This window comes from Bos grunniens, chromosome 28 (genome assembly GCF_055505025.1).
Source record: "Bos grunniens cultivar Pamir isolate PY7600 chromosome 28, Bosgru_T2T1.0, whole genome shotgun sequence".
NCBI classification, from domain to species: domain Eukaryota; kingdom Metazoa; phylum Chordata; class Mammalia; order Artiodactyla; family Bovidae; genus Bos; species Bos grunniens.
This window is the reverse complement of record NC_141192.1, coordinates 36,660,021-36,684,480: the sequence shown is the minus strand read 5'-3', so window position 1 is coordinate 36,684,480 and position 24,460 is coordinate 36,660,021. Positions and strand designations below refer to the sequence as shown.

Genomic DNA, 24,460 nt, shown 5'->3' with positions numbered 1-24,460 from the left:
GAAGGGAAATCAAGAGAAAGCCAAGGGAGGTGTAGATGTATGCAGGGGAAGCAGGGAGTTGTAGTAAAGGGGAGAGAAAATGGGGAGGGGTTGGGAAGGGTGGCGGCAGGCAGGGATGGGATTGACCCAGGCTTTGGATCCTTTCCTTCAGCCAGAGTTCCCCAGGGCCAGCTGTTCATGATTCTAGACCTTCGTTGTGCTAGTCTCTACTGGATGGCCCTCTTCTTTCCTTCACCTGGCTAATACTTGCTCAAGATTCAGGCGATAGTACCCTCCTGGAATCCTCCTAAAACTGTTGTCCAGGTTAGATGGCCTCTCACAGCACACTGTAAAGGCCTCCTGCCTGGCACTCAGCACACTGTGTTCTAATTCAGAACTTGCCAGCAGTTTCTCAACTCACATGTGCCCACATATGGATCCCCTTCTTTCTCCAGGGTGTGAGTGAGGACAGCCCCAGTCCTAGATTGGTTGACCCTGGTGGCAAGTAGCCTCCTTCCTGTATCCCAGTGCCATAAGTACTATTTTCTATGCATGGAAAACATTATAAAGTGCTCCTCTAAGCAGTGATATATTTGACTGTTTCCCAACAAAACTTGTTAAAGCAGCCTAATAAGTTGGAAGTTGAACTCGTCATACTCTAGGCCCCCAGCTCATTGTTTCCAGACCTCTTCTTAACCTCCCTAACATCTGGTCACCTCTCTTGCTGATTGCTTCTTCTCTGTGTGACCCCCGAAAAGGGGATTCTTCAGGGCTTAACCCTGGGACCTCTTCTCCGTCTGTCCTCACTGCTTCTCAGACTTCAGTGAACCTTCTGACCACCTGGGGATCTTGATAAGTCAGATCTGATTAAAATAGGTCTGGACAGACAGTCTTAGATCATCTCATTCAGTCTCATGAATTTTTTTTTTTCTGTTCCTCTCCCCTGTCATCTCGATCTCTCCCCTTCCCCTCCTCTTCCCACTCTTCCCTCAACCCCTTCTCTCCAACCCCTACCCACTTTTGGCAATTCATTTTTCTGAATATTTTACACATGGTCTCAGGACTTCTTAACGCCATGTAATATGCCAACAAGTCCCAGGTTTTATCTCCAGCTTGGATCGCTCACCTGGGCTGCAGGCTTACAGATCTAGATGACTACCTGAGAGCTCCATTTAGATTTCTTAAAAAAAACTCAAACTTAATATTTTGAAATTTTAAGTAATCACCATTAAGATGCCCTCTTCTCCCTCTCTGAGCTCACTCCCTACAGCTTTCTCCTTCCTCCATTTCTATCTGACCACAAGGTCTCCTTATTTTTCCTCCAACAAAGCAAGCAGGCACACGTTCCTGAAAGAGCACCTGAAACAAGAAAAAGGATTGAGAGTGAGATGATTCTTGCCGTCATACTGATGAGTTTTAATTCCTAAAATACAACATACAATGTTGAAAGCAGTCAGCTTTGAAATCCATACCTCTTTGTCTTGATGTAAAAGCGATATGCTCTTTCACTTGGTGTTATAGGCTGTATTTAGTCATAGTTCAACAAACCCAGTTACCGGCCTATGTGCAGCGTGCTAAAGAGAAAGAAAGGGGCCACCTCACCCCCGTTACAACCTGCAGTGCCCCTTCATCAACCTCTGTGGCATGTTTTTTAGTGGATTAGCACTAATCCACTAGACTGAAGAGAGTCATCATTGATTTGAAATTGTCCACTTTCTGAGGATTCTCTTTGTGCTAGTTTATTTTTTTTTTACGTACTATGATAACAAGCTAAAAAATCCAACTTAAATATAAACAGGTATATAATGAGAAACAATGCTCCTTCCTGCCCTTGGTGTTCAACACCCACTGTTAACAGCTGCTATGATGTCAGGTAGTGGTACTTAAGCATTGCTTTTTTTTTTTTTAACTTAAAATCATTTTGTCTATTTAGTTATTTAAGAATTGTTGACATGAGGAAACAAAAGAAAATGTGCACTGTAATTTTTAAAACATCTTTATAACCAATGCTCATGATGAAATTAAATTGTCAAAGTGATGGACATCCTTGATACTCTCTAAATCTAGAATAGAGTAGTTTACAGAACATTTTCCAAGGCTGAAATCCCGTTTTCTCTGAGATCCAGGAAGCCATCCCCTCCTTGAGTCGCAGCTCCGTGGAAAGCGCGCTCCGGGCTTCCTCTGCCCAGTCCCACTCTCCTCACGTGCCCACGTGGTCTGCTCTTCCTCTGAGTCTTGCTCATCTCTCCTGGTAGCTGTTCTTTCATTCGTTCTCCCTCTCCTTTGACTTATGGGAGATTCCCTTCTCATCAGCTTTTCATGTACAGGAACTGATCCCTTCTTCCTTATCCTTCTTGTTGGCTTCCATGTAGGGTATCCTGTTCAGTAGATATTGAGGGAGTGAACTTCTCTAACGTCTTTATTGGTCTCCATGGCTAAGAAGACGCGTTTTCGTGTCAGATCCTGGTTCAGATCCCAGCTCTGCTACTAGTGAGTTGTCTGGCTGGACAAAATGCTTAACTTCCTGGCACATGCTTTTCTGGACCCTTCTTTATTAAAAATGTAAAAATCATGTTTTCAAGAATTAAAGAAAAAGTATTCTTTGGTAAAACCTACCTCAAAATCAAATTTAAAATAGGAATCAAACATCATAAAAATATTTATATTGTTTAGTGCAATAATCCCATTTATAACAGTCCATCCCATGTATATATTTGGATAAATACATGAAATAAATATATGAAAACAACCCCCCCCCACCCCAAGAAAAAGACACAGACCCCATGATCGTGCTTCCACGTACAGTTCCTGTGAGGGTTAAACAAGATTGTTTATATAGAAGGCTTAGCATAGTGGAAATATCCCAGGTGTCCATTGACAGATGAATGAATAAACATCTGGCACATTCATACAATGAAATATTATTCAGCCTTAAAAAGGAATGAAGTTCTGACTTAGGCTACAGTGGGGGTGGAACCCTAAAGATGTTAGGCTAAGTGAAATTAGCCAGACCCATAAAGACAAATGATGTATGATTCCGCTTGTAGAAATATCCAGACAAGGCAAATTCATAGAGATGGAAGGCAAAGTAAAGGTTACTTGTTGCTGAGGGATTATAGAGTTTCTGTTTGGGGCAATGAGAGAGTTTTGAAATTAAATAGTAGTGATGGTTACACAACATTGCGACTAACTAGTGACCCTCAACTGTACACTTAAAAATGGTTAAAGTGGTACATTATGTATTATATACATTTTACGAGAGCTTAGAAAATAATGTCCTCTACCAAAAGCTACCTTAAACGGGTGAATTACATGCTCTGTGGATTGTGTCAGCGAAGGTCTTTGAAAAAGCTTAGTGTAGCCCCTGCCCAGGGTCAGTTCCTAATCAATGGCAGTCATCACTGAGTCGGTTGTCAATGTTTGGTGAGCTTTTCAGTGTGATTCCAGTTTACATGAGAGCGGTGTTTAATGGCTAAATAAAAATGTTCCTTTAGCTTTTTTGATAATTAATGGGATCTCATTAATTATCTCACATCTCGTTTCTGTACCCCAGAGTTATTGATTTAGGAGTCATGACTCCATGTGACAAGATACTGAAGGCTGCTCTAGACCACAAAGCAGGTACTATGCAACTGGGTTCCTGGGCATTTCAGTAAATTGTGTTCTCCCAGTGTCCGTCGGCGAAGGGTGATGCCCCCGCCCATGGAGGTTACTGGGACATGCAGACACTCAAGTGATAGCTCCTGCCTGGAGGGTTCTGTCATTTCCATTTATAACGGGGACTAAAGGGGTGAATAGGTAACCGTGAAGCTCCTTTATAGTTCTGAGGAAGGGGTATGGGACAGGCTTCTTAGAACAATTTGTATTAGATTTTATTTTTCTCTGTGTGTATTTGTTCTTATATTTCTTCTGACACTGTGGCATATCCCATCTGGGAAATCATGAACTAACAGTTTCGTGGCTTTTCCTGAAACAGTGGCAAGCAGATTATTGCAACTTGAAGTTGCAAATCATATTTACTACCAAAAGCAAACAATAAATTGAAAACCCCCAGTCAGAAAAGAAGTCTCAAAATTTTTAATAGAAATTGGGAATTTATCTTCTGGCTTGTGGTCTTTATTACAGAGTTTTGAAAATGAGTCTTCATACCTTTACTCTTTTTCTCCCATCCTCCTTGTCATTGTTCTTTTTTTCCTTTTTTTAAATAATAGATATAATTGGCCTGTCAGGACTCATCACTCCTTCCCTGGATGAAATGATTTTTGTCGCTAAGGAAATGGAGAGACTAGCTATAAAGATCCCATTGTTGATCGGAGGAGCTACCACTTCCAGGTGAGTCATGCTAATGAGCTTGTTGCCTCACTGAAATTTTCATAGATGCTAGTGTTTAAAAACAGTGATAAAACCTGAGGTTTTTCCTACGCGTAGTACCTTGGCTCCGTGTTATATAAATACACGAACTTTCCAGTCTTCGTACCTCAAGAGCCAAAATAATTTGGGGGCCTGCTGCAGGAAACTCCTCCATCAATGCCACCCCCACACCTGTTTCTGGATTCCTTTGGCCTGTAATCCTCTTTCCCTTAATCCTCTCACCTCCTGTTCAGTTCCTGAGGCTTCTAATGAACACTTATACTTCCTGCAATCAGACTGAGTGAAGATGTGTGTTTTAGCACAAAGGCATTGCTTGAATTTTAGCCCACTCTCTGTCTTGAAGCAGGTGTCTGAGTAATTACAAGCTCTATTGAAGAAACTCTGACCTTGTAATAGTTGAGATAGAAAGCTGACTGAGAGAAAATGAATCAGAGGATCACTTTGGGAAGTTGTTTCTGAAAAGGAGACCTTTTGGGAACCTTTGGGTCAAATAATTTAAAGAAGAGAAAGTTCAAATTTGGTCACATGATCATTGTTCATTTTGTCAGATATCTCCTGGGATCATGATCATAATGATAGTTGGTGAGAGGTATGTTAATTAGAGGTAGACTTTTTATGACACATTCCTTATGCCCCATATAGCTCACTTTGGCAGGGAGCAGTGCCCAGATAGAGCATTGGTCCCGATGGTCGCACAAGCATGCAGTTTGTTTCTGATACAAAATACAGTAGATGGCCAGGCCAAAGCTATTCAGAGTTCCTTTCACACGAGAAACAACTGTATGTTAAGCCACTTGTAGTAGTTAGGAATCTCCAAACAGGATGTGTGTCTGTACATGGGGCATGAGGGGAGCGGGACAGAGAGAAATTGATTTTAGGAACTGTCTCATGTGATTCTGGAAGCAAGAACGTCTGAAATCTGCAGAGAAGGTGGCCATACTGGAGGCCTGGCAAGAGTTGCTGTTGAATCTTGAGTCCAAAGGCAGTCTGGAGGCAGAAGGCCTTCTTCCTCTGGGAACCCCAGTCTTTTCTCTTTGTTGTTGTTGCTCAATTGCTCAGTCGTATCTGATTGTGACCCCACGGACTGCAGCACACCATGCTTCCCTGTCCATTACATCTCCCGGAGATTGCGCAAACTCATGTCCATTGAGTTGGTGATGCCATCCAACCATCTCATTCTCTGTCGTCCCCTTCTCCTCCTGCCTTCAATCTTTCCCAGCATCAGGGTCTTTACCAGTGAGTCGGCTCTTCACATCAGGTGACCGACATACTGAAGCTTCAGTCCTTCCAATGAGTATTCAGGACTGATTTCCTATAGGATTGACTGTTTTGATCTCCTTGCAGTCCAAGGGACTCTAAAGAGCCACCTTCAACACCACAGTTTGAAAGCATCAATTCTTTGGTGCTCAGCCTTTATGGTCCAACTCTCACATCCATACATCACTATTGGAAAGCTTTGACTGTACAGACTTTTGTCGGCAAAGTAATGTCTCTGCTTTTTAACATGCTGTCTAGGTTGGTCATAACTTTTCTTCCAAGGAGCAAGCGTCCTTTAATTTCATGGCCACAGTCATTGTCTGCAGTGATTTTGGAGCCCAAGAAAATAAAGTCTTTTACTGTTTCTATTGTTTCCCCATCTATTTGCCATGAAGTGATGGGACGAGATGCCCTGATCTTAGTTTTTTGGATGTTGAGTTTTAAGCTAGCTTTTTCACTCTCCTCTTCCACCTTCATCAAGAGGCTCTTTAGTTCCTCTTCGCTTTCTTCCATAAGGGTGCATATCGAGGTTATTGATATTCTTCCTGGCAATCTTGATTCCACCTTGTGCTTCATCCAGCCCAGCATTTCACATGATGTACTCTGCATATAAGTTAAATAAAGAGGGTGACAATATACAGCCTTCTCTTAAGGTCTTCAATTGATTAGATGAGGCCTACCCATATTATGGAGGGCAATCTGCTTTACTCAGAGACTACTGATGTAAATGTTAATCACATCTGAAAAATATCCTCACAGAAACATCTAGATTGTTGTTTGACGAAAAACTGGGTACCATGGCCTTGCCAAATTGGCACATAAAATTGACCATCCTCCTACTTATAATCTGAATAGAACATTTTCATGAGTGGTTACAGTGTTCTATCTCCACTAATTCCTTTTCATACTTGGAGAACTCAATAGTGTGGCTGTTATTGCCCACGTTAGAAAACTGGCTTTGTTTTTCCACGAAGAACTTAACCTGCTAGGATTATGCGACAGATTGTTCTCCAGGAATATGACTATCCATCAATAACTGGGATTTCAATGAGCATAGTTTGGGTAATTGAATGATTATAGTGGGAATAGTCATTAGCTTAGTAAAGAGAATGGTAAGAGAATCTATAGATTACTGTCAACATGAAAGACCTTTTAAAATCATGGTTATAAAATAGGAATAAAGAAATATTTAAATGAGCAGATGTAATGAAATGCATTATGAGTTATGTGAATGTGATGCTAGTTTGCAAATAAGAAAGATTTTATGGGGACTCTACACTTGGAAGTTCAACATCAGGAAACCACATCCTGCACTTGTTCAAGCTGGAGGCTGTTATTGCTTAGTCTCTAAGCTGTGTGCAGCCCCTTTGTCACCCCACGGACTGCAGTCTGCCGGGTCTCTCTGTCCGTGGGTTTTCCAAGGCAAGAATACTGCAGTGGGCTGCCATTTTCTCCTCCAGGTGATTTTCCTGACCCAGGGATCAAACTCACGTCTCTTGTGTCTCCTGCATTGGCAGGCAGCTTCTTTGCCACTGAGCCACCAGAAAAGCCCAAGTTGGAACATTACCAGTAGTTAATTCTATTATATCTCTCACCAAGTAAGAGCCACAGACTAAAGAGTTTCCTTAAAAAATAATCGGAAGTAACATGACTAGCCTCTCAAGATACATCATTGGCAACATTAGCCATAAATGACTCTTAACAGTTATAACCTGGTATACCAAGTAATCAATTAGATCGGTAATGACCAACAGTCTTCATGCTCTTACAGAATATCTGTTCTTTTCATCTGGAAAACTGAAGGTTCCTCCCAGGAGACAGACATCTGGTTCCCATGATTTCCCAGGTCTCTTTAACTCCAATATTCTGTTTTTCGATGAGTTTTTTGGTTCTCTTCTCTTCCTTGCCTGTTATAGTTTCTGAAAAATTATTTAGAAAATAAAAGCCAGTAGTCGTGCCTGCAGGTAGCCATCTCTTTCTCCAGCTGTGCCTGCACTGCCGCTTTGTATGAGTGGATTCCACTGATACTACTTATACTCCATCTACTGTGTATATTCTTCTGTGTCCAGCTCAACATTATGTCTTTAAGCCCCAAACTCATTGTTACAGTGGTTGGGGGTTTTTGGTGTGTTTTTTTTTTTTTCTCTTTGTGGTAAAATATTGAATTGTATAATGCCCTCTGGTTTATTTATCCATGCTACTGTCGTGGGCATTTGGGTTTTTCCAGTTTGGGACTGTTAACATGGAATGCTGCTATAAATGTGTATCTTCCCTGAAGCAGACTTGCTGGGTCACAGAACATACATATGGTCATCTGCATTCCATGGACAGAGGAGCCTAGTGTACTGTAGTTCACAGGGTCACAAAAGTCAGACACAACTTAGTGACTATATGGCAACAACATCTGCATTAGATATTTATTGCAGGGTCTTTTTCCAAAGTGATTGTACTAATTTATACTCCCACCAGCAATTATGAGGTTTTGAGTTATTCTACACCTTTTTCAGTGTTTGCCATTTTAGTATGTATGCAATAATATCTTAATAAGGTCTTCATTTATATTTCTCTGCTGACTAATGATGTTCAGTACATTTTCATATGTATATTGACAGGATATGCTTTTTGAATTTTTTCTTTTTAAATTAGGTATTTTACCATTTTTCTTACTAATTTGTATGCATTCTTTATTCACATTGGATGCAGCTATTTCTCAGAAAGTGTTAGTCTGTCAGTGGTGTCTGACTCTCTGCAACCCCATTGACTGTAGCCTGCCAGGCTCCTCTGTCCACGGAATTCTCCAGGCAAGAATACTGGAGTGGGTAGCCATTCCGTTTTCTAAGGGTTCTTCCTGACCCAGGGATCAAATCGAGAGAGAGAGAAAGAGAGAGAGAGAAATGGCAACAGATTCTTCCAATATGGCTTACTTTTTATTTTCTTAGCGGTATTTGGGGTAACAGATGTTCTTCATGTTCATGAAGTCTGATCTATGGATCTCTTCCTTTATGGTTAGTGCTTTTCGCATCTGTGTAAGAAGCCATCTGCCCCAGGAAAGTCAGCTTTGCTAGAACGCATTCAGGAGTTTGAATGTCTCAGAACCCATCTGAGAACCCTTATCATCACCTCCTACAGACCTGTCAAGGGAGGGCTTAGCAGTGGCTCAGTTCTTTCCTTTACTAACTCCTTTTTGAGCAGATGGAGGCTCAGGACTTCCAAGTTCTCGTGAAAGCAGATTTCTGAGGGGAATAGCAGTATGGCTTTCCCAGACTTCAGGGGCCTGCAGTAGGTAGCATGAGAGAATTAGAACTGTTCCCCCAGACACTCAAAATGAGGCTTGAGGATGGATCCTTGGAGAGACTGAAAGGCTTATACAGATCTGGGATCATTTGTGAGTAGAAATGTGCTTGGAGTGGCCCTTTTAAACCTGTAGCAATAAGAGAATAGAAAACTGAACAGTGTCCTGTCTGTAATACAGATGATCTTGTATCACAAACTAGAAATGACTTTAATAGAAATCTGGCCCTTTTAGCTACAGAACTTCTCAAGGGCAAAAGTCTGGCAGTTAGCTCTCAATTTTTTAACTGGTTTAAAGCCAATAGCTGCAAAATGTCTTTTTCAATTATCTTTTGTGTAATTTAACTTGGAGAATTCAACAGGAAGTCACATTGCTCAAAGCGGGAGGTAATTTTCTGAGTTTTGTTTTTTTAAATTGCTCCAAAGTATGGTGCTGAATCACATAACTGATAATATTTTCCTCTGTATAGGATTTCATGGAATGAATTTTATATGCTAATCTCACTCTTGATTCTATCTTAATTTTCCTGAGATTTATTTTCCATTTTCTTTCATTTTTCTCATCACATTTTAAGTTTTGGTCACTCTGCATTTATGTAAAACACTAATTCTGGGATAGGGTAGGACATGAAATAGATGCTTGGAGTATGTGTTCTTTTTCAGAATGTGAAAGAATTTCTTCTTATGCCCTCTTAGATCAGCTCCAGCCTGAAGCTGGGGGTGACTTGGTGCCAGCAGTTCCACAGGCTCAGGGAAGACCTCCATATTCGACACCTAACCACTTAGCATGGATGAGGCCTAATCCACACTGGTGGCAAGGTGGGAGACCTTGGGCTAGGGACGACACTGCCGTGGTTAGTTGGTCACTATGGGAGGTGACTAATTAAATCCTAGATGTTGACTAGTGATTTAGCAGAGATGCATTTGAGATTCAGCCTCAGCCTCTACCCCTTTGCTCTGGGTATGTAGGAAGGAGAGGAGAGATTCCAGTGTTTTGCATTTTTTCAGACTTCAGAAAGAAGTATTCTTCCACCTGGAGAAGTTCGCATAAATGGAAGCTTAGAAAAAAGTGGAAATAATGTCAAACCAGAAGTACTCTTTTTTAAAAAAATTAATTTATTTTAATTGGAGGCTAATTACTTTAGAATATTGTGGTGGTTTTTGCCATACATTGACATGAATCAGCCATGGGTGTACATGTGTCCCCCACCCTGAACCCCCTCCCACCTCCCTCCTCATCCCATCCCTCAGGGTTGTCCCAGTGCACCGGCTTTGAGTGCCCTGTTTCATGCCTTGAACTCGGACTGGTGATCTATTTCACATATGGTAATATATATGTTTCAGTGCTGTTTTCTCAAAGCATCCCACCCTCGCCTTCTCCCACAAAGTCCAAAAGTCTCTTCTTTACATCTGTGTCTCTTTTGCTGTCTTGTATGTAGGGTCATCGTTACCATCTTTCTAAATTCCATATATATGTGTTAGTATACTGTATTAGTGTTTTTCTTTCTGACTTACTTCACTCTGTATAATAGGCTCCAGTTTCATCCATCTCATTAGAACTGATTCAAATGTGTTCTTTTTAATAGCTGAGTAATATTCCATTGTGTATATGTACCACAGCTTTCTTATCCATTCGTCTGCTGATGGACATCTAGGTTGCTTCCATGTCCTGGCTCTTGTAAACAGTGCTGCGATGAACATTGAGGTACACGTGTCTCTTTTAATTTTGGTTTCCTTGGTGTGTATGCCCAGCAGTGGGATTGCTGGGTTGTATGGCAGTTTTATTTACAGTTTTTTGAGGAATGTCCACACTGTTCTCCATAGTGGCTGTACTAGTTTGCATTCCCACCAACAGTGTAAGAGGGTTCCCTTTTCTCCACACCCTCTCCAGCATTTATTGTTGATAGCTGGACAAACTCAAACTTCATGCCTGTACTCATCCATCTTGGGCAGTTTTTATGTTGGAAAGGAGCACTTTGATTTGTTTTGTTTTTTTAAATCATGAAATCCATCCATTTCTTCTCAGCGCCCTTTTCCAGACCATCAAATAGACAATGACCAGAATTGCACTGAGAAACCTTGGATACATACTAAATATCAATTATGTTGATTTAAACATTTCAGTTTTTACCAACTAGCTTTAAAAGAAATGTCACTGAAATCACATCGGGCCTAAACTGTTGCTTCCTGGGGGAGCTTCGTGGAGGAAAAGAACATAGGTATATTTGTGTGTTTAAGCCTTTGAGGAAGAGGAAACATACAGAGTCTTGACTTGTGTTCTGTTTTGAAGCTAGAAGCAACTCCTTCTTTATAACTTTTCTTCCTGTTTGAAAATCTTCCCCGCCTCATAGACTACCCAGGATAACTTCAGAATCTTTGGTCTCCAAGCACACAGTAGGCACAGATGGTCATGAGGAGTCCGTGGCGTTCGTTAGGCTGCTCCAGGGCTGCGGTGCAGTGCCCCCTGCCAGTGGCCACTCCACCCTCCCAGTTCAGAAGGCTCCTTCTGTGCTAGCTGGTCTAGGGCTGAACTTCCATCTTACAGCCCAGTTCTGTGGCTTATGGCTTTCATCCTTTGCTTTCTATTTCTGTAGGGAAATATGCTGAGAAAGGGGACTGGTGAAATGTTAGAGGTTTTGTCTGTCTCATTGTGAATGAGTTTTTAGGGTCTTTCCTTAGAAGCCTATTAAAAACACACTCAGATATTACACCTTTAATTTTTTTTTTTTTCAAAAATTGCCTCAGCAATTCACACTTATTAGAACATGTCAAACAATTCAGAAAGTAAACTTTTGTCTCTTCCTTCCCAGATTCAGTCCCAGTTCTAATCTCCAGGTAACCAATGCTGACATTTTGGTATCTGTCTTTGCTTTTTCTATTATACAGACACTTTAAGGTTGGTTGGTTGGGGCAGGTTGAGGGTGGTAGTATTTTGTTTATTTTTTAAATAAAATTCTATTAAACACACTGTTTTTGCTAGTTTAGTTTTTCCCCATAAAATAGCACATTCTGGACATCTTTCCAAATGGGAATGTATTTTAGTTGAGGAGAAAGAATATGAAAGTATGTGACTTGGGGAAAGCTGCTGCTGCTTTAAGGGGGAAAGAAGGAGGAGAGAAGACTGGAAACACTGTCCGTTTAGTGGGAGTGGGAACTATGGTTATCACCCTTGTGCATGGAATTGTGGCAAAGTCTGCACTTCTGTCCCAGCCTCAGGGCCCTAGATTAACCACATGCAGTAAGGAAGGATGTATATATATCTGCAGTTCTCACTTTAATATGTTATGCTCTATACTAAAATAGCAGATATGTAGCCTGTGCTATTGTTATAAACATTCAGCAATCAGAGGGCAATCTGTTGGTAAAATCAGGTAATTTTAAGCATTAAAGAGTGTTTCTTCCTCAGAACTGACATTTTCAGGTTTGGCGAAAGAAATTGGGGGTTGAGCCAGTGTTAGGATAAAATCTTGTTGCTTTGACCTCTCTCTATTACTGTGTGTTGAATTTATTTAGGTCCGAGTTTCCTTCCGACAAGTAGAAGGTGGGCTTGGGTTGGAGGAGTGTTGGTGTCTCCTGGTGGGAGGCGGGGAGCAGTAGCTGGGGAGTGGTATCCCATGTCCCCTGCCACTGTCTGCTTCTCCAGGGTCTCTGGCTGGTGGCCCAGTTCATCTGCAGGAAAAAAACTCCACTTTGACCTTTATGACAGCAAAGTGCAGTCACCAGGCCAGTCTGCTCCCTTAGTTCAGACAGGCTGCTAATGAGTGTGAGGTCACAGGTATGATCCCATTGGCAGAGAGCTGAGGACATTGTCCTCTTTTGATCCTAGATGTCTTTGTTGCCTGGGCCAAAAATCCATGTCTTTTCCCCTTGGCTTCCCCATGTTAGGGTGGGGAGAAGGTCATTCTCACTTTTCAAGGGATGTTCAATATTTATTTATAAGTACTGTGAAATTTTTCTCTGGAAAGCACTGTAAAAACACATTATCTCTAGTGGTTCTGAACAGGAGTTGTGTAGCAACTGTCAGCCCTGATGGATGTGCTTTTCTCCCTGACCCTCTTTTCAGAACCCACACAGCAGTTAAAATAGCCCCAAGATACAGTGCGCCCGTGATCCACGTCCTGGATGCATCCAAGAGCGTGGTGGTGGTAAGTGTGGGCCTCATGTTACTGTGGATCTGTTGTAACGAAAAAACAGAGAGCATTGAGAGTTAAGGGTATTGCTCAAGATCTTCTGTTTATTTTTGTCCTATTCTACTAAAAAATTGTCAGACTATCCTAGGGCTTGTGGTAGGGTCACTGCAGGTATCTGCATTGCCGGAGGAGGGTGGGTCAGTGTGTCCTGTGCTTTCAGGGACTTCTTCCTGAGCCAGCATCAGCAGTGCTGGTCTGAGCAGCAGAGCAATGATGCCAGGACACCAATCCAGAGGGGGATTTCAGTCATTTACAAATATTTACAAATATGAGTGGGCACTTTCTTTACTCTACCTAATGGAATGTAGAATTTATCAGTTTTTTTAATTGAAGTATACTTGATTTACAATGTTATGTTAATTTCTGCCATACAGCAAAGTGATCAAGTCACACATATTTATACATTCTTTTTTTTTTTAATATTCTTCCCCATTATGGAATATAGTTCCCTGTTCTATACAACGAGACCTTGTTGTTTATCCATCCTACATACAAAGCTTACATCTGGTAATGCCAACCTCCCAATCCACCTCTTCCCCCATTCCCTCTCCCTTGGCAACCGCCAGTCTGTCCTCTGTGTTCATGATTCTGTTTTTGTTTCCGAAATACATTCATTTGGGTTCTGTTTTAGATTCTGCATGTAAGGGTATCATTTGATATTTGTCTTTTTCTGACTTCACTTAGTATGATAATCTCTAGGTCCATCCATGTTGCTGAAAATTTCATTCTTTATTATGGTTGAGTAAGAGGAATGTAGAATTTTTTTTTAATAACCCATTTCCAGATAGAAAAACTTTTAAACTGAAATGGGCCAGTTGACCCTACCTGAAGACAGAAAAACATTCACAGATATATGTTGAAAACGCAGAGTTTAGTGAACATAATAAACAACTTACCTTAGTGGTTTTTCCTGCTTTTCTCTATCATGAAGCCTAACATTTTCTCTTGTTATGTATTTCATTATATTCATTGACTAATGGGACATAATAGCTGTTGGGAATCTGAGTGACCATGTGATCCAGTGGTTTCCAAGTATGTTTTTGCCACAGAAACCTTTGCAAGTGACATCTTCTCTGGAAACTCAGTGGGCAAATAAGGGTGACCCCTTCGCCTCCCTCATCCCACTCCTGTTTCTCGTCAAACGAGCACAATTTAAACATCACTAATCCAGTCCAGGGATTCCCAGGTGGCCCAGTGGGTAAAGAATCTGCCTGCAATGCAGGAAACCTAGGTTCAATCCCTGGAGAAGGGCATGGCTACCCACTCCAGTATTCTGGCCTGGAGAAGCCCATAGACAGAGGAGCCTGGTGGGCTGTAGTCCTACAGTCACAAAGAGTTGGACGTGACGGAAGCAACTGAGCACACACAGCACGGTCTAGTCCAGCCGTCACATTTGCAGGCAAGGAAGGTCACTGAGGGCCTGGTGATTTGTGACACTCCATGCGCTATCCCGCAGCCTGGATGAGGGCTGCCACACTTCCCGAACCATTTTCCAAAGGAATTCTTTCAGACCTGTGAATTAAAGCTGTACAGTAACCGCTAACATTATTAAACATTTATAGTGTGCCCAGCACTGCACTAAGCGCTTTACATGGACTTTTTATTTAATTCTCATGAAGTAGATGTTTTCATTATCCCCATTTTAGAAGCGAGGAAACGGGAACAAAGAGGTTAGTAACTCTTGAGGCCACAGATCCCTCAAGTAGCAGGTGTGGATCGGAACGCAGGTGGCCTTACTCTGTGCTGCATTAGTTAAACTTGTTTTGTTAATGTTTAATAAGTCTCCTTTATTAAGGATAAAATTAAATTGGGCTGAAATCATAAAATTGCAGTTTTTTAATTTGAAATTTACATAGACTAATGTGCAAATAAAGTACATTTCTACAACTCAATTTTGAAACACTATTTATATCTTATATTTGGATTGTATTTCCTAGGAGCTTATTTCAGGTCCATGGTTGAGTAACCAGTGCAACTCTCTTTAAGGCTAGTGCTATTTTCAAATGCTAATGAGCGACTGACTTTCCCATTTGAAGACCAGGCTGTTGAACCCATTTGAGTACACAGGACTGATACAGCCCCTACAGGTCAGGGTGTAAAGCTGGGAAGCACTTGGCCTCTTGACTCCAGCTCTAGGACACTCTTCCATTGTCCTGAAGAGCTTAAGCACCATGGGCCCAGCTGGAAGCCAGCAGAGGAGGAGGCAGGGGCATCTGTGTTCTTCACTGTGTGGTCCAGCCGACTGTGGTTGGTTCTTCTCATATACAAAGGAACAGCCACCTTTGAAATCACTCAGATATAAGCCTGATGATAAATCAGTTGGGTAACTGCTGGTGACACATCTTGGGAGTCATTGGTAGAGTTTGTTTAGGCTGATTTGTTTAGATGGATAGTTGGTTTAGTCTTTTGATCTCACTGCAGTGAGTACGACACAGGCTTATGCTCTGGCTACTGTCTCATGTATTTATTTGAAAGATTCCAAAATATGGTAACTGCTTAATAGTTGGAGATTTAGATTGGGGGATGCCTCCTTGCTTTTTTCTTTTTTTATAATAAAAAACAAGATGCCAGAATTTATTTTCAGTGTATTCCCTCTCATTGTGCTGTAATTTGCTGTGAGAAGGAAAAAGAGGAAAAGAAAAGCTGTACTGTGTCAGATGGTTGGCATGAAAACCCAAGTTGACTCTGATTTTGTGATTGATCATATGGAACAACCCATATAATTGACCATGAACTTGTTCTCATTGAGCAAGTCAGCCTGGGCAGGAAGGGGCTTGTCACCATACCTCTGGGAGCAGGGGTTCCCTGGGGGGTGTGGAAGGGGCCAGCCAACGGAAGCAGCACCTTCCATCTCCCCAGTAGTTCCTGTTGGGTGCTGTCAAGTTCTGGAAATAGTGAGGCTTACTTTCCCAGAGTTTAAAATCTAGCAGAATGTAACAATGTTTTAAAATCTTCAAAGCGTTGGCTGCATGTACTTTGGGGACTCGGGAGTAGGCATTCCTTCTTGTTTTCGTGAGCTCTACTGAGTTTCCTAAAGGAGAACTCCACTGAGGCGAGGCTCATGTAAGACTGATGTGAATACCATTTGGGGGCCTAGTTTGAGGCTTATCACAATGGCCTTTTCTGATTTTGTTCCTTAATAAAGCAATTTGGTCTTATACTCACTCATAGGTCATTGGATTGTTATTAGAGATACTTTGGCAATTTACATAGAATTCTAGACATTTAAAGCTGATGGGCACTGTAGTTGTCATCCAGCCTAATTTCCTCCCTTTCCAATAACGAAATTGAACTTCCCTGCCTGTTTGTGTGTTAGAAAATCCTGCTGGAGGATGCAGGGATAGGGCAGAGCTGTGATTTTGGAACTGATGTGATTAGCGGCAACCATGTCTTTCTTCTTGGTGATTATATTTTGAGCTTTGGTGGAAGAGATTCTTCTACCACCTTGGTAATCGTAGTCATAAATATTCTTCGCTGAATCTGTTTTATAGTTTACTGAGTAGCCTCACATTTCCCAATCAGTTTCCTTTCTTGTTTTAGCAGAAGTTCATGGTTGACTGTGAAGATCAACCTCATTCTGGCAGCAAACATTCAGTAAGGATGGAAGTAGACACGTAGACAGATGCTGGAAGCCTGTGAAAAGTGCAGTGATGGAGAGAGAAACAGAGTATCTTTGAAACCCTGAAGAGAGGGTGCCTACCCAGTGTGTTGTGGATCCCCAGAACCCCCTCAGTTTCAGTGATTTATTCAGTGACTCACAGAACTCAGAAATGCTATTAAACTCACAATCACAGTTTATTACCATGAATGGATACAGATTAAAATTGAGTGAGATCGAGAAAAGGCCAGGCACCAGCTTCCAGGTGTCTCTCCCTATGGAGTCATATGGACAGGGCTTGATACTTCAGCTAATAATGTGTGATAGCATGGATGGAACATTGCCAGCTAGGGATGCTAAACAGAGCCTGGGTGCCTTGGGCTTTTACTGGAAGCCAGTCACGTAGGTGTGGCCTGCTCACTTGACTGACCTTAGTTACTCAGTCTTGAACCGCTCCAGAGGTCAGACAGAGCACAAGCCAAGTCCCCCCATAAATCACATTGTTAGCATAAACAATCTGGGATAGCCCAAGGCCCCAGGTAGACAAAGACACTCTTTATCACTGGAGGCTTAGTATTTATCTCACAGGAACTGTCCTCTCTTTAGAATGTGCAGCACTGAAACGTCCCCAGCCTACTGAGTTAACCCTTTACTGTACAGCCAGGCAGAAACTGGCATAATTGGTAAAGGGAGGAAATGACGTTAACACGGGAAGGCTTCCTGAAGGTTGTGACCTCAGGACTGACCATTGTTATGCCTGTTTTATCTTCTTTCGCTGCTCTGTGGTTACTGAATTTTGATCTTGCATTTCCAGTGTTCTCAACTGTTAGATGAGAATCTAAAAGATGAGTACTTTGAGGAGATCCTGGAAGAATATGAAGATATTAGACAGGACCATTATGAATCTCTCAAGGTAAGTAACAAAAACCCCCCTCTTGTTTGGGTAATAGAACGATCCTACAGTTATTATCTTTATTTTGCTGTTGGAAGAGGGGAAGGTTTGGGATCATTTTAGAAAAGTCCTACTTTCTGCTTCACATCAGCATTCTTTACTGTTCCCAATAATTTTTGGCTATATTAAAATTAATTTTATTTATTCTGCCAAACATATATTGAGTAAGCAGTAGGTGTTGGGTGCTGTTTGCTACCCGAGTTATGAGAATGAATAAAACATGAGCTCAGAGGCAGCAGCAAGACAGGGACTGAGACAGTGTGCCTAAATGACTCCCACAGACCCTTATTCTTAAGGAAATAATGGAAGAGAATGAAGACGTGAGGAACATTGTAAGCTTCTCTCCCTGATCATCCAGCACTCTTTGTGCAGAATAGTGTTTCGAGAACTATCCTTCTCTAGAGGAGCTTCAGAGGATCTGTGGAGATCAGGCATGATTACGCTTTAGAGGTTGTCAGGATATTTCTTCCTGGTTATCTGCTTACTGGGCTTTGTGTTGTGGATAGGGGATGCATTTTGGGGATGGCCCGGTAAGTGCAGTGTGACGACCAACAGTGAGAAAGGAATACGTTCCTGAGGTGTTGGCTGGACCAAGACACTGTGGTTGGCTTGCCCACTCCTTAATCTGCCCACAGTTGGCTGTTTCTTGGTTCTGCCTTCTGGGCCTCAGGGCAGTCAGTGGCCCCAGTGAACCCCAGCCTCAGGTAAAGTTCGGGCAGGAGTCTGCCCCATTGCACGCTTATTTACCTTACAGTTAAGGCTGCAGGTCTGCCTTGCATTTATGTATCCACGTGTACTGGATGTGGATTGCATCTTTACTCTCTATTGTTCTGGTGCTGATGTGAAGCCATTTTAGATGTAACAGGAAGAGTTTTCTAGAGTATGAATTTTTGTTTTCTTGTAAAATATATTTACTAGCTTCCTTGGACATACTTTCATAATAGCAGCTGAAAATCTAAGTCTCTGACTGAATAACTTTTCTTTTTTTCACAGGAGAGAAGATACTTAACCTTAAGGCAAGCTAGAGAAAATGGTTTCCATATTGACTGGCTGTCAGAGCCTCCTCCAGGTCTGTTGGGCTGTGGGTTAGAGAAAAGTGCATGTGATAGCTCTGAGCTGAAGAGAGGTTTGCATTTCCAGGTCAGCAGAATCAAACAGGCAGCTGGAAACTCTTAATTATGTTCAGCAGTGATGATGAACGACAATGATGATTGAAAGTGAAAGTCAATAGGTGCCATTTATAGAGAACCAAACACTGTCCTGAGATTGAACTGCAGCAGTTCTGAGTCCTTGACACAACCCTGAAATGAATGTGTTATTATCTCCGCTTTAATTTGAAGAAATGGAATTTCAAGTGATAACTGGAAAGGTTACTAACATTCAATCTCTGCTGTGTCTTCTAAACCGCACTCTTGCCTCTGTGCTGTGCCTGAGTGGGCCTTCTTCATCTGGAAGCCATTCTAGAGACCTGCCTGGATGGCAGTGTCACCGCTTTGGCCTGGGTCCCAGCCGGCCCAAGTACAGACATGGAATGTCTGAAATTGCAAATTCCTGCATGTTGAAGAGACTAAAACATTGCAGCAAAGCAGGCTCTTCTGTTTCTATTCACTCTTATTCTCACTTGGACGCTTCCCTCTTATGATTTCTTTCATTTGGTTTCTTTCCCTTCTGGTTTCTAGCCTTTCTTGCCTTGCATAGGTGTTCACTATAATGTGTAAGATATTTTGATAGGTTCAGAGAGGCATGAGATATGAATGCAAAACTGAGACAGGGTGAACAGGGGTTATATTAATTGAATCCATATTTCCAAGGTAATACCTCTCATCTGCTTCCATTCCTTATCTCATCCATGTTCTACACATGCTCAGCAGAGTGATGGGTATTAAACTGGAAACGTAGATGAGCTGGGTTCTAGATTTAGTCCAGCTGCGTTTAGCGTGAAGAAGGCACATGGGGAATTAAGAGGCCCAGGTTCTAATCCCAACTTGGCTCCTGTCTCTGAATCCCTGAGTGGCCCTGAACATCTTACTTCCATGTGTGACAATTTCTAAAATGTAAGAAAGGAGTTACTTTATGGAAATGTTGTGAGAATAAAATAAGATAATATGTGTAAACCTTTGAAAAATATGCATTACTATACCAGCCCAATTGATGATTTTGTCTTCAGCTTTCGCTATGAAATTGGGAAAATATCACAAGGGAAAATCTATTTTAGTCAAGTCAAATGTCCAAAATACATCTCAGTAGAAATAGTTCCCTCAAGGTCCACAGTTCCAGGTGTCAGTGGTGGCAGTTTTCAAGAGCTGTTTAACCCCCTTGCTGCTGCTACTGCTGCTAAGTCACTTCAGTCGTGTCTGACTCTGTGCAACCCCATAGACGGCAGCCTACCAGGCTCCTCCATCCCGGGGATTCTCCAGGCAAAAACACTGGAGTGGGTTGCCATTTCCTTCTCCAATGCATGAAAGTGAAAAGTGAAAGTGAAGTCGCTCAGTCGTGTCTGACCCTCAGCGACCCCGACAGCGACTGCAGCCTTCCAGGCTCCTCCATCCATGGGATTTTCCAGGCAAGAGTACTGAAGTGGGGTGCCATTGCCTTCTCCAAACCCCCTTGCAGGGCCCCTCAAGGACAGCCCAGTCCTGGCATATTTTCAGGAAGTCAATAAAAGGAAAAGGAAGGGTTCTTCTTTTCTAGGTCTTCGATGGTAAACCTAGAAACCTCAAACAAACCTCCAGCTCTGACCAACAAGCTCATTCAAGAATAACACCCTTCAGTCACCCAGAACCAGTGTTTCCCTGTCTTTCCAAGCAAGAGGACACTTCAGTCAGGAGAACAGCTGTAGTTTCTTTTTAATTACCAAACAGATCAGCAGAATAAAATACTTACAAGGAAGAGATTGTCCTGTATAGTAAAAAAATGACCAGAACACATGGGAAAAAGCTCCCATGAGTGATATAAAAAGGTAGAGATTTCTAGGCAAAATTAAGAAGCTGCGCATACTTTTCCTATACTTTGACCTCTCACTTATACCACCTAATGAGAGAAAAACACTCTTGAGACTTCCTGTGTTATCACTGAGCACCAGAGCATGGTGGTTTAGTTTAAGTTCTCTGATCCCTGTTTGCAGATCAGGAAACTGAGGATGTGAGGGCTGGGAAGCGGGCAGCAGAGTGACCTTGGACCCCGGCCTGACCCCCCCCAGGCTTGGCGGCACAGGGGGCAGCAGTGGTGTCCAGGAAGCCCAGGGGCACCGTCTGTCTCTGAAGTCTTCACCAGTATTTCACTTAAGCCTCACAAGGCAGTGCAAAGGAGAATGTATTGAATATCCATGTACCCCTACCAGTCACCTAAGAAGGAACCTACTGCCCATTTTAAAAAGACAGAGCAATACATAGTAGAAATCCTGTGAGCCCCTGCCTCCCTGGCAGGCCCTGAACCTGACGCCTGGCTTCCATGCATTTCCTTAGACTTTGATCATGTGTATATGTGTCAGTGAAAGTGAAAGTTGCTCAGTCGTGTCCAGCTCTTTGCAATCCCATGGACTATGCAGTGCATGGAATTCTCCAGGCCAGAATACTGGAGTTAGTAGCCTTGCTCTTCTCCAGGGGATCTTCCCAATGCAGGGATCGAACCCAGGTCTCCCGCATTGCAGGTGGATTCTTTACCAGCTGAGCCACCAGGGAGGACCAGGAATACTGGAGTGGGTAGCCCATCCCTCCTCCAGTGTATCTTCCCGACCCAGGAATCAAACCAGGGTCTCTTGCATTGCAGGCGGATTCTTTACCAACTGAGTATGAGGGAAGCCCATATGTATCAGTAGGCAATATAGATTATTGATCATGTTTTAAAACTTGATGGGTGTGGCTTCTTCTATGTGTCTTTCCCCTGTGCATTTTCTTTTAGTGTTATCTTCCTCTGTACAAGTGAAGGTGAGCCCAGTCTGCCTTTTTCTTGGGCGAGGGTGAGGGGAGGGGTTGAGGGAAGTTTCCAAGGGTGATGTAGTCAATCAGCTGCAGGGGAAGAAGACTTTTATTTAAGATGTGCTGCAGAATTAGGTCTTCTCCACAGTAATTTCGAGTTCCCCTCTTTGTAAAACAACTCCTCTGGGTGACAGGAGGGAGGCAGGGCATGGGAGCTGACAGAGCAGGATGGAGCAGGCCAGGAAGGCTTCTCATAGGTGGCTCTGGGCACAAAGGGTGCTGAGCCACAGGCCTGCCCTGGCATCATCAGGGTTGACGGCTACTCCTTTCCTGCAGTGAAGCCCATGTTCCTCGGGACTCGGGTCTTTGAAGACTACGACCTGCAGAAGCTGGTGGACTACATTGATTGGAAGCCTTTCTTCGACGTCTGGCAGCTCCGGGGCAAATACCCGAACCGAGGCTTTCCCAAGATATTTGACGACAAAACTGTAGGTTAGTACCATAAGTGCTTCCGTCCTGCTCTGATATTCAAGACATTGTTTTGGGCCCTTGAAGATGAGAATAGGTAGTGGAGCAGTGGGTTTGGATTATGCTGGATGGAGTGTTTTGTTTTTTGTTTTTTGTTTTTTCTTTTGGCTGCACCTCAAAGCTTGTGGGGTCCTGACCAGGGATCGTACCTGGGTCCTTGGAGTATGGAGTCCTAACCCCTGGGCTTCCAGCAGATTCCTAGAGTTCATTGTTACAATATGATATAGGATATTGTTTACCTGCTCAGTCTTTTGATGGTTTTTAAACTGCTGGGTTGATTGTTATTTATTGACTAAACTTGGCATTTCGCTTACCCATTCTGTACTGAATCTTTGTGGACATCCATTACTTGCTGGGCATTGGGGATCTGCAGAGAAGACGTATCATGGCTGCCATCTGGTACCTGCTGGCTGGGGCAGCCGTGGAGGGTGATTCTCGTATGACAGACCGGGCTTCTGCTTCAGGGCTAAGCCCAGGCCTCTGTGGACACCACACCGGGAGATGAGCTCAAGCTCAAACTGGAAGATCAGGAAAGGCTTCCTGGAGGAGATGGTTTGAACTGCTCTTTGAAGATTAAGTGGGAGTTACTGAGGCTGGGACTGGGAATGTGAGATGGTGATGAAGTAAGGACACTCCGGGCCGAGGAGACCAAGTGGGAAGGCACGGGCATTTGGGCTGATTTGAATGGCAAGGAGTCCATTGTGCCCAGTGGAGGCAAGGGTTGGGGGCAACAAGCCAGTCGATAGATAATCTGCTTCTGTCTTCCAGCCCTGCCTCAGAGACATGGGATCTAAGCCCATGAAGGCTAAGCCCTTCAAAGGGTTCAGTAACAGCCAGCTCAGAGCGAGATGAGGAGTGGACTGCTGGACATGTGGGGTTAGGGCTGAGAGGAGCCTGAGAGACCGCCCCTTGCCCCCTTCCTGGAGGGATCCCTGGGGTTCATATTAGGATTCAGGGATACAGCAGCTCTCAGGCTCCCCAGGGTGCAGTAGTGAGAAAGGGGCTCTAGTTCTGAAGTGCTCTGGGGTGATCACAGGGAGCAGTAGAGAGGCCAAAGTAGAGCTGGCCGGCCAGGCCCTGGTGAGCCCTGAGGCCCTGCTGGCACTGCTGTAGCCAGGCGAGGCCTGTGGGATCCCTGCAGCACCCGAACCCCACTCCACTCTGCAGGCTCTTCTGAACCCCAGGGGTCACGGCGAGGTCAGGGGGGCTGTGTGTGCACAGGGAACGCGGTGACGGGAGGATCTGGCCTGCTTTGTGTCACTCTGTCTGACACGTTACTGCAGGGAGTGAGAGCTGGCGCCCTGCCTTTTGTTAAATGGAAAAATCTGAGTGGTGTGAGCTGGTTGAGCCGACTATGTCTGGGAGCTGTACTTAGCAGAACCGCTGAACCCTCAGCTGCTGCACCTGGGGCTGTGCTGACTGCAAATACTGACTTAAAATGTTTGAGAGGAGAAGAGAGGAATAAGGAGGGAAACTGGGGACAAGTAGTAGTTTTAAAAAGCTTTCTCTAGTGGGTGCTATTGAATCTCTAAGTGAATTCTTATATTTTCCTAATAGGTGAAGAGGCCAAAAAGGTCTACGATGATGCCCAAAATATGCTGCAGGCACTGATCAGTCAGAAGAAGCTCCAGGCCAGGGGTGTGGTTGGGTTCTGGCCAGCACAGAGCATTCAGGATGATATCCACCTGTACGCGGAAGGCGCAGTGCCACAGGCCTCGGAGCCCATAGCCACCTTCTACGGGCTCAGGCAGCAGGTATGGAGGCCGTGCTGCCAGCGGGCACGGATAAACAAGATTGGCATAAGTCTGAGCTTTGTGTTAGCTTGGCTCCACGCCCCCTCACCCCAGATGACCCATCGCAGTCATGAGCCCGAGGCTTTGTGATGGAGAGAATGGGGCAACACGGGTTTGGAAGCTGGGCCTCAGGCACCAGCAGGAGGGAGATGTTTCCTGTCAGATTGGATGGGTGAGGAGTAACGCTGCTGTTGCCTCGGGGTCACACACAGGTGGACTTTCACTTGCTCAAGAATGTCGGTTTGGGTCCAGGCCTGTTGTTAAACCAGGCTGGTGGCCCCCTTTCTCAAGGAGAAAACAGGTGGGAGCAGACTTCCACTGCATGTCTACTGGGGGCCAGCTGCTTAGTAGGGCACTTGATGGAGCATCTTGTTTAATTTCCACTCAGCTTGTTGGCAGGCAGTGTCTATGTGCAGAGGAGAACACAAGGTCCAGTGGAGAGTACGCTAAGCCCCACAGCTTGGAGGGAGCCCAGCCTGTCCACACCCTCACACCACTGGCTCCTCCTGGGTCAGAGAACAGGCTGTTCTGCACACGGCTCCGTCTCTGTGCCCCTGCCATTAAACATGCAAGTTTTTAAGCAT

At 43.6% G+C, this 24,460-nt stretch overlaps 1 protein-coding gene across 8 annotated transcripts in view; it reads left to right on the top strand.

Moving 5' to 3' along the window:
• MTR (5-methyltetrahydrofolate-homocysteine methyltransferase) overlaps positions 1–24,460 on the top strand; it is a 132,546-nt gene that overhangs the window by 98,125 nt on the left and 9,961 nt on the right. For all 8 annotated transcript variants that reach the window (XM_086382787.1, XM_086382788.1, XM_086382792.1 and 5 more), the window contains 7 exons: positions 3,533–3,600; positions 4,191–4,311; positions 12,962–13,043; positions 17,501–17,599; positions 18,632–18,707; positions 21,892–22,047; positions 23,641–23,837. In XM_086382787.1, the coding sequence (XP_086238913.1) occupies positions 3,533–3,600; positions 4,191–4,311; positions 12,962–13,043; positions 17,501–17,599; positions 18,632–18,707; positions 21,892–22,047; positions 23,641–23,837 (799 nt within the window). The remainder of the gene's footprint in view (positions 1–3,532; positions 3,601–4,190; positions 4,312–12,961; positions 13,044–17,500; positions 17,600–18,631; positions 18,708–21,891; positions 22,048–23,640; positions 23,838–24,460) is intronic.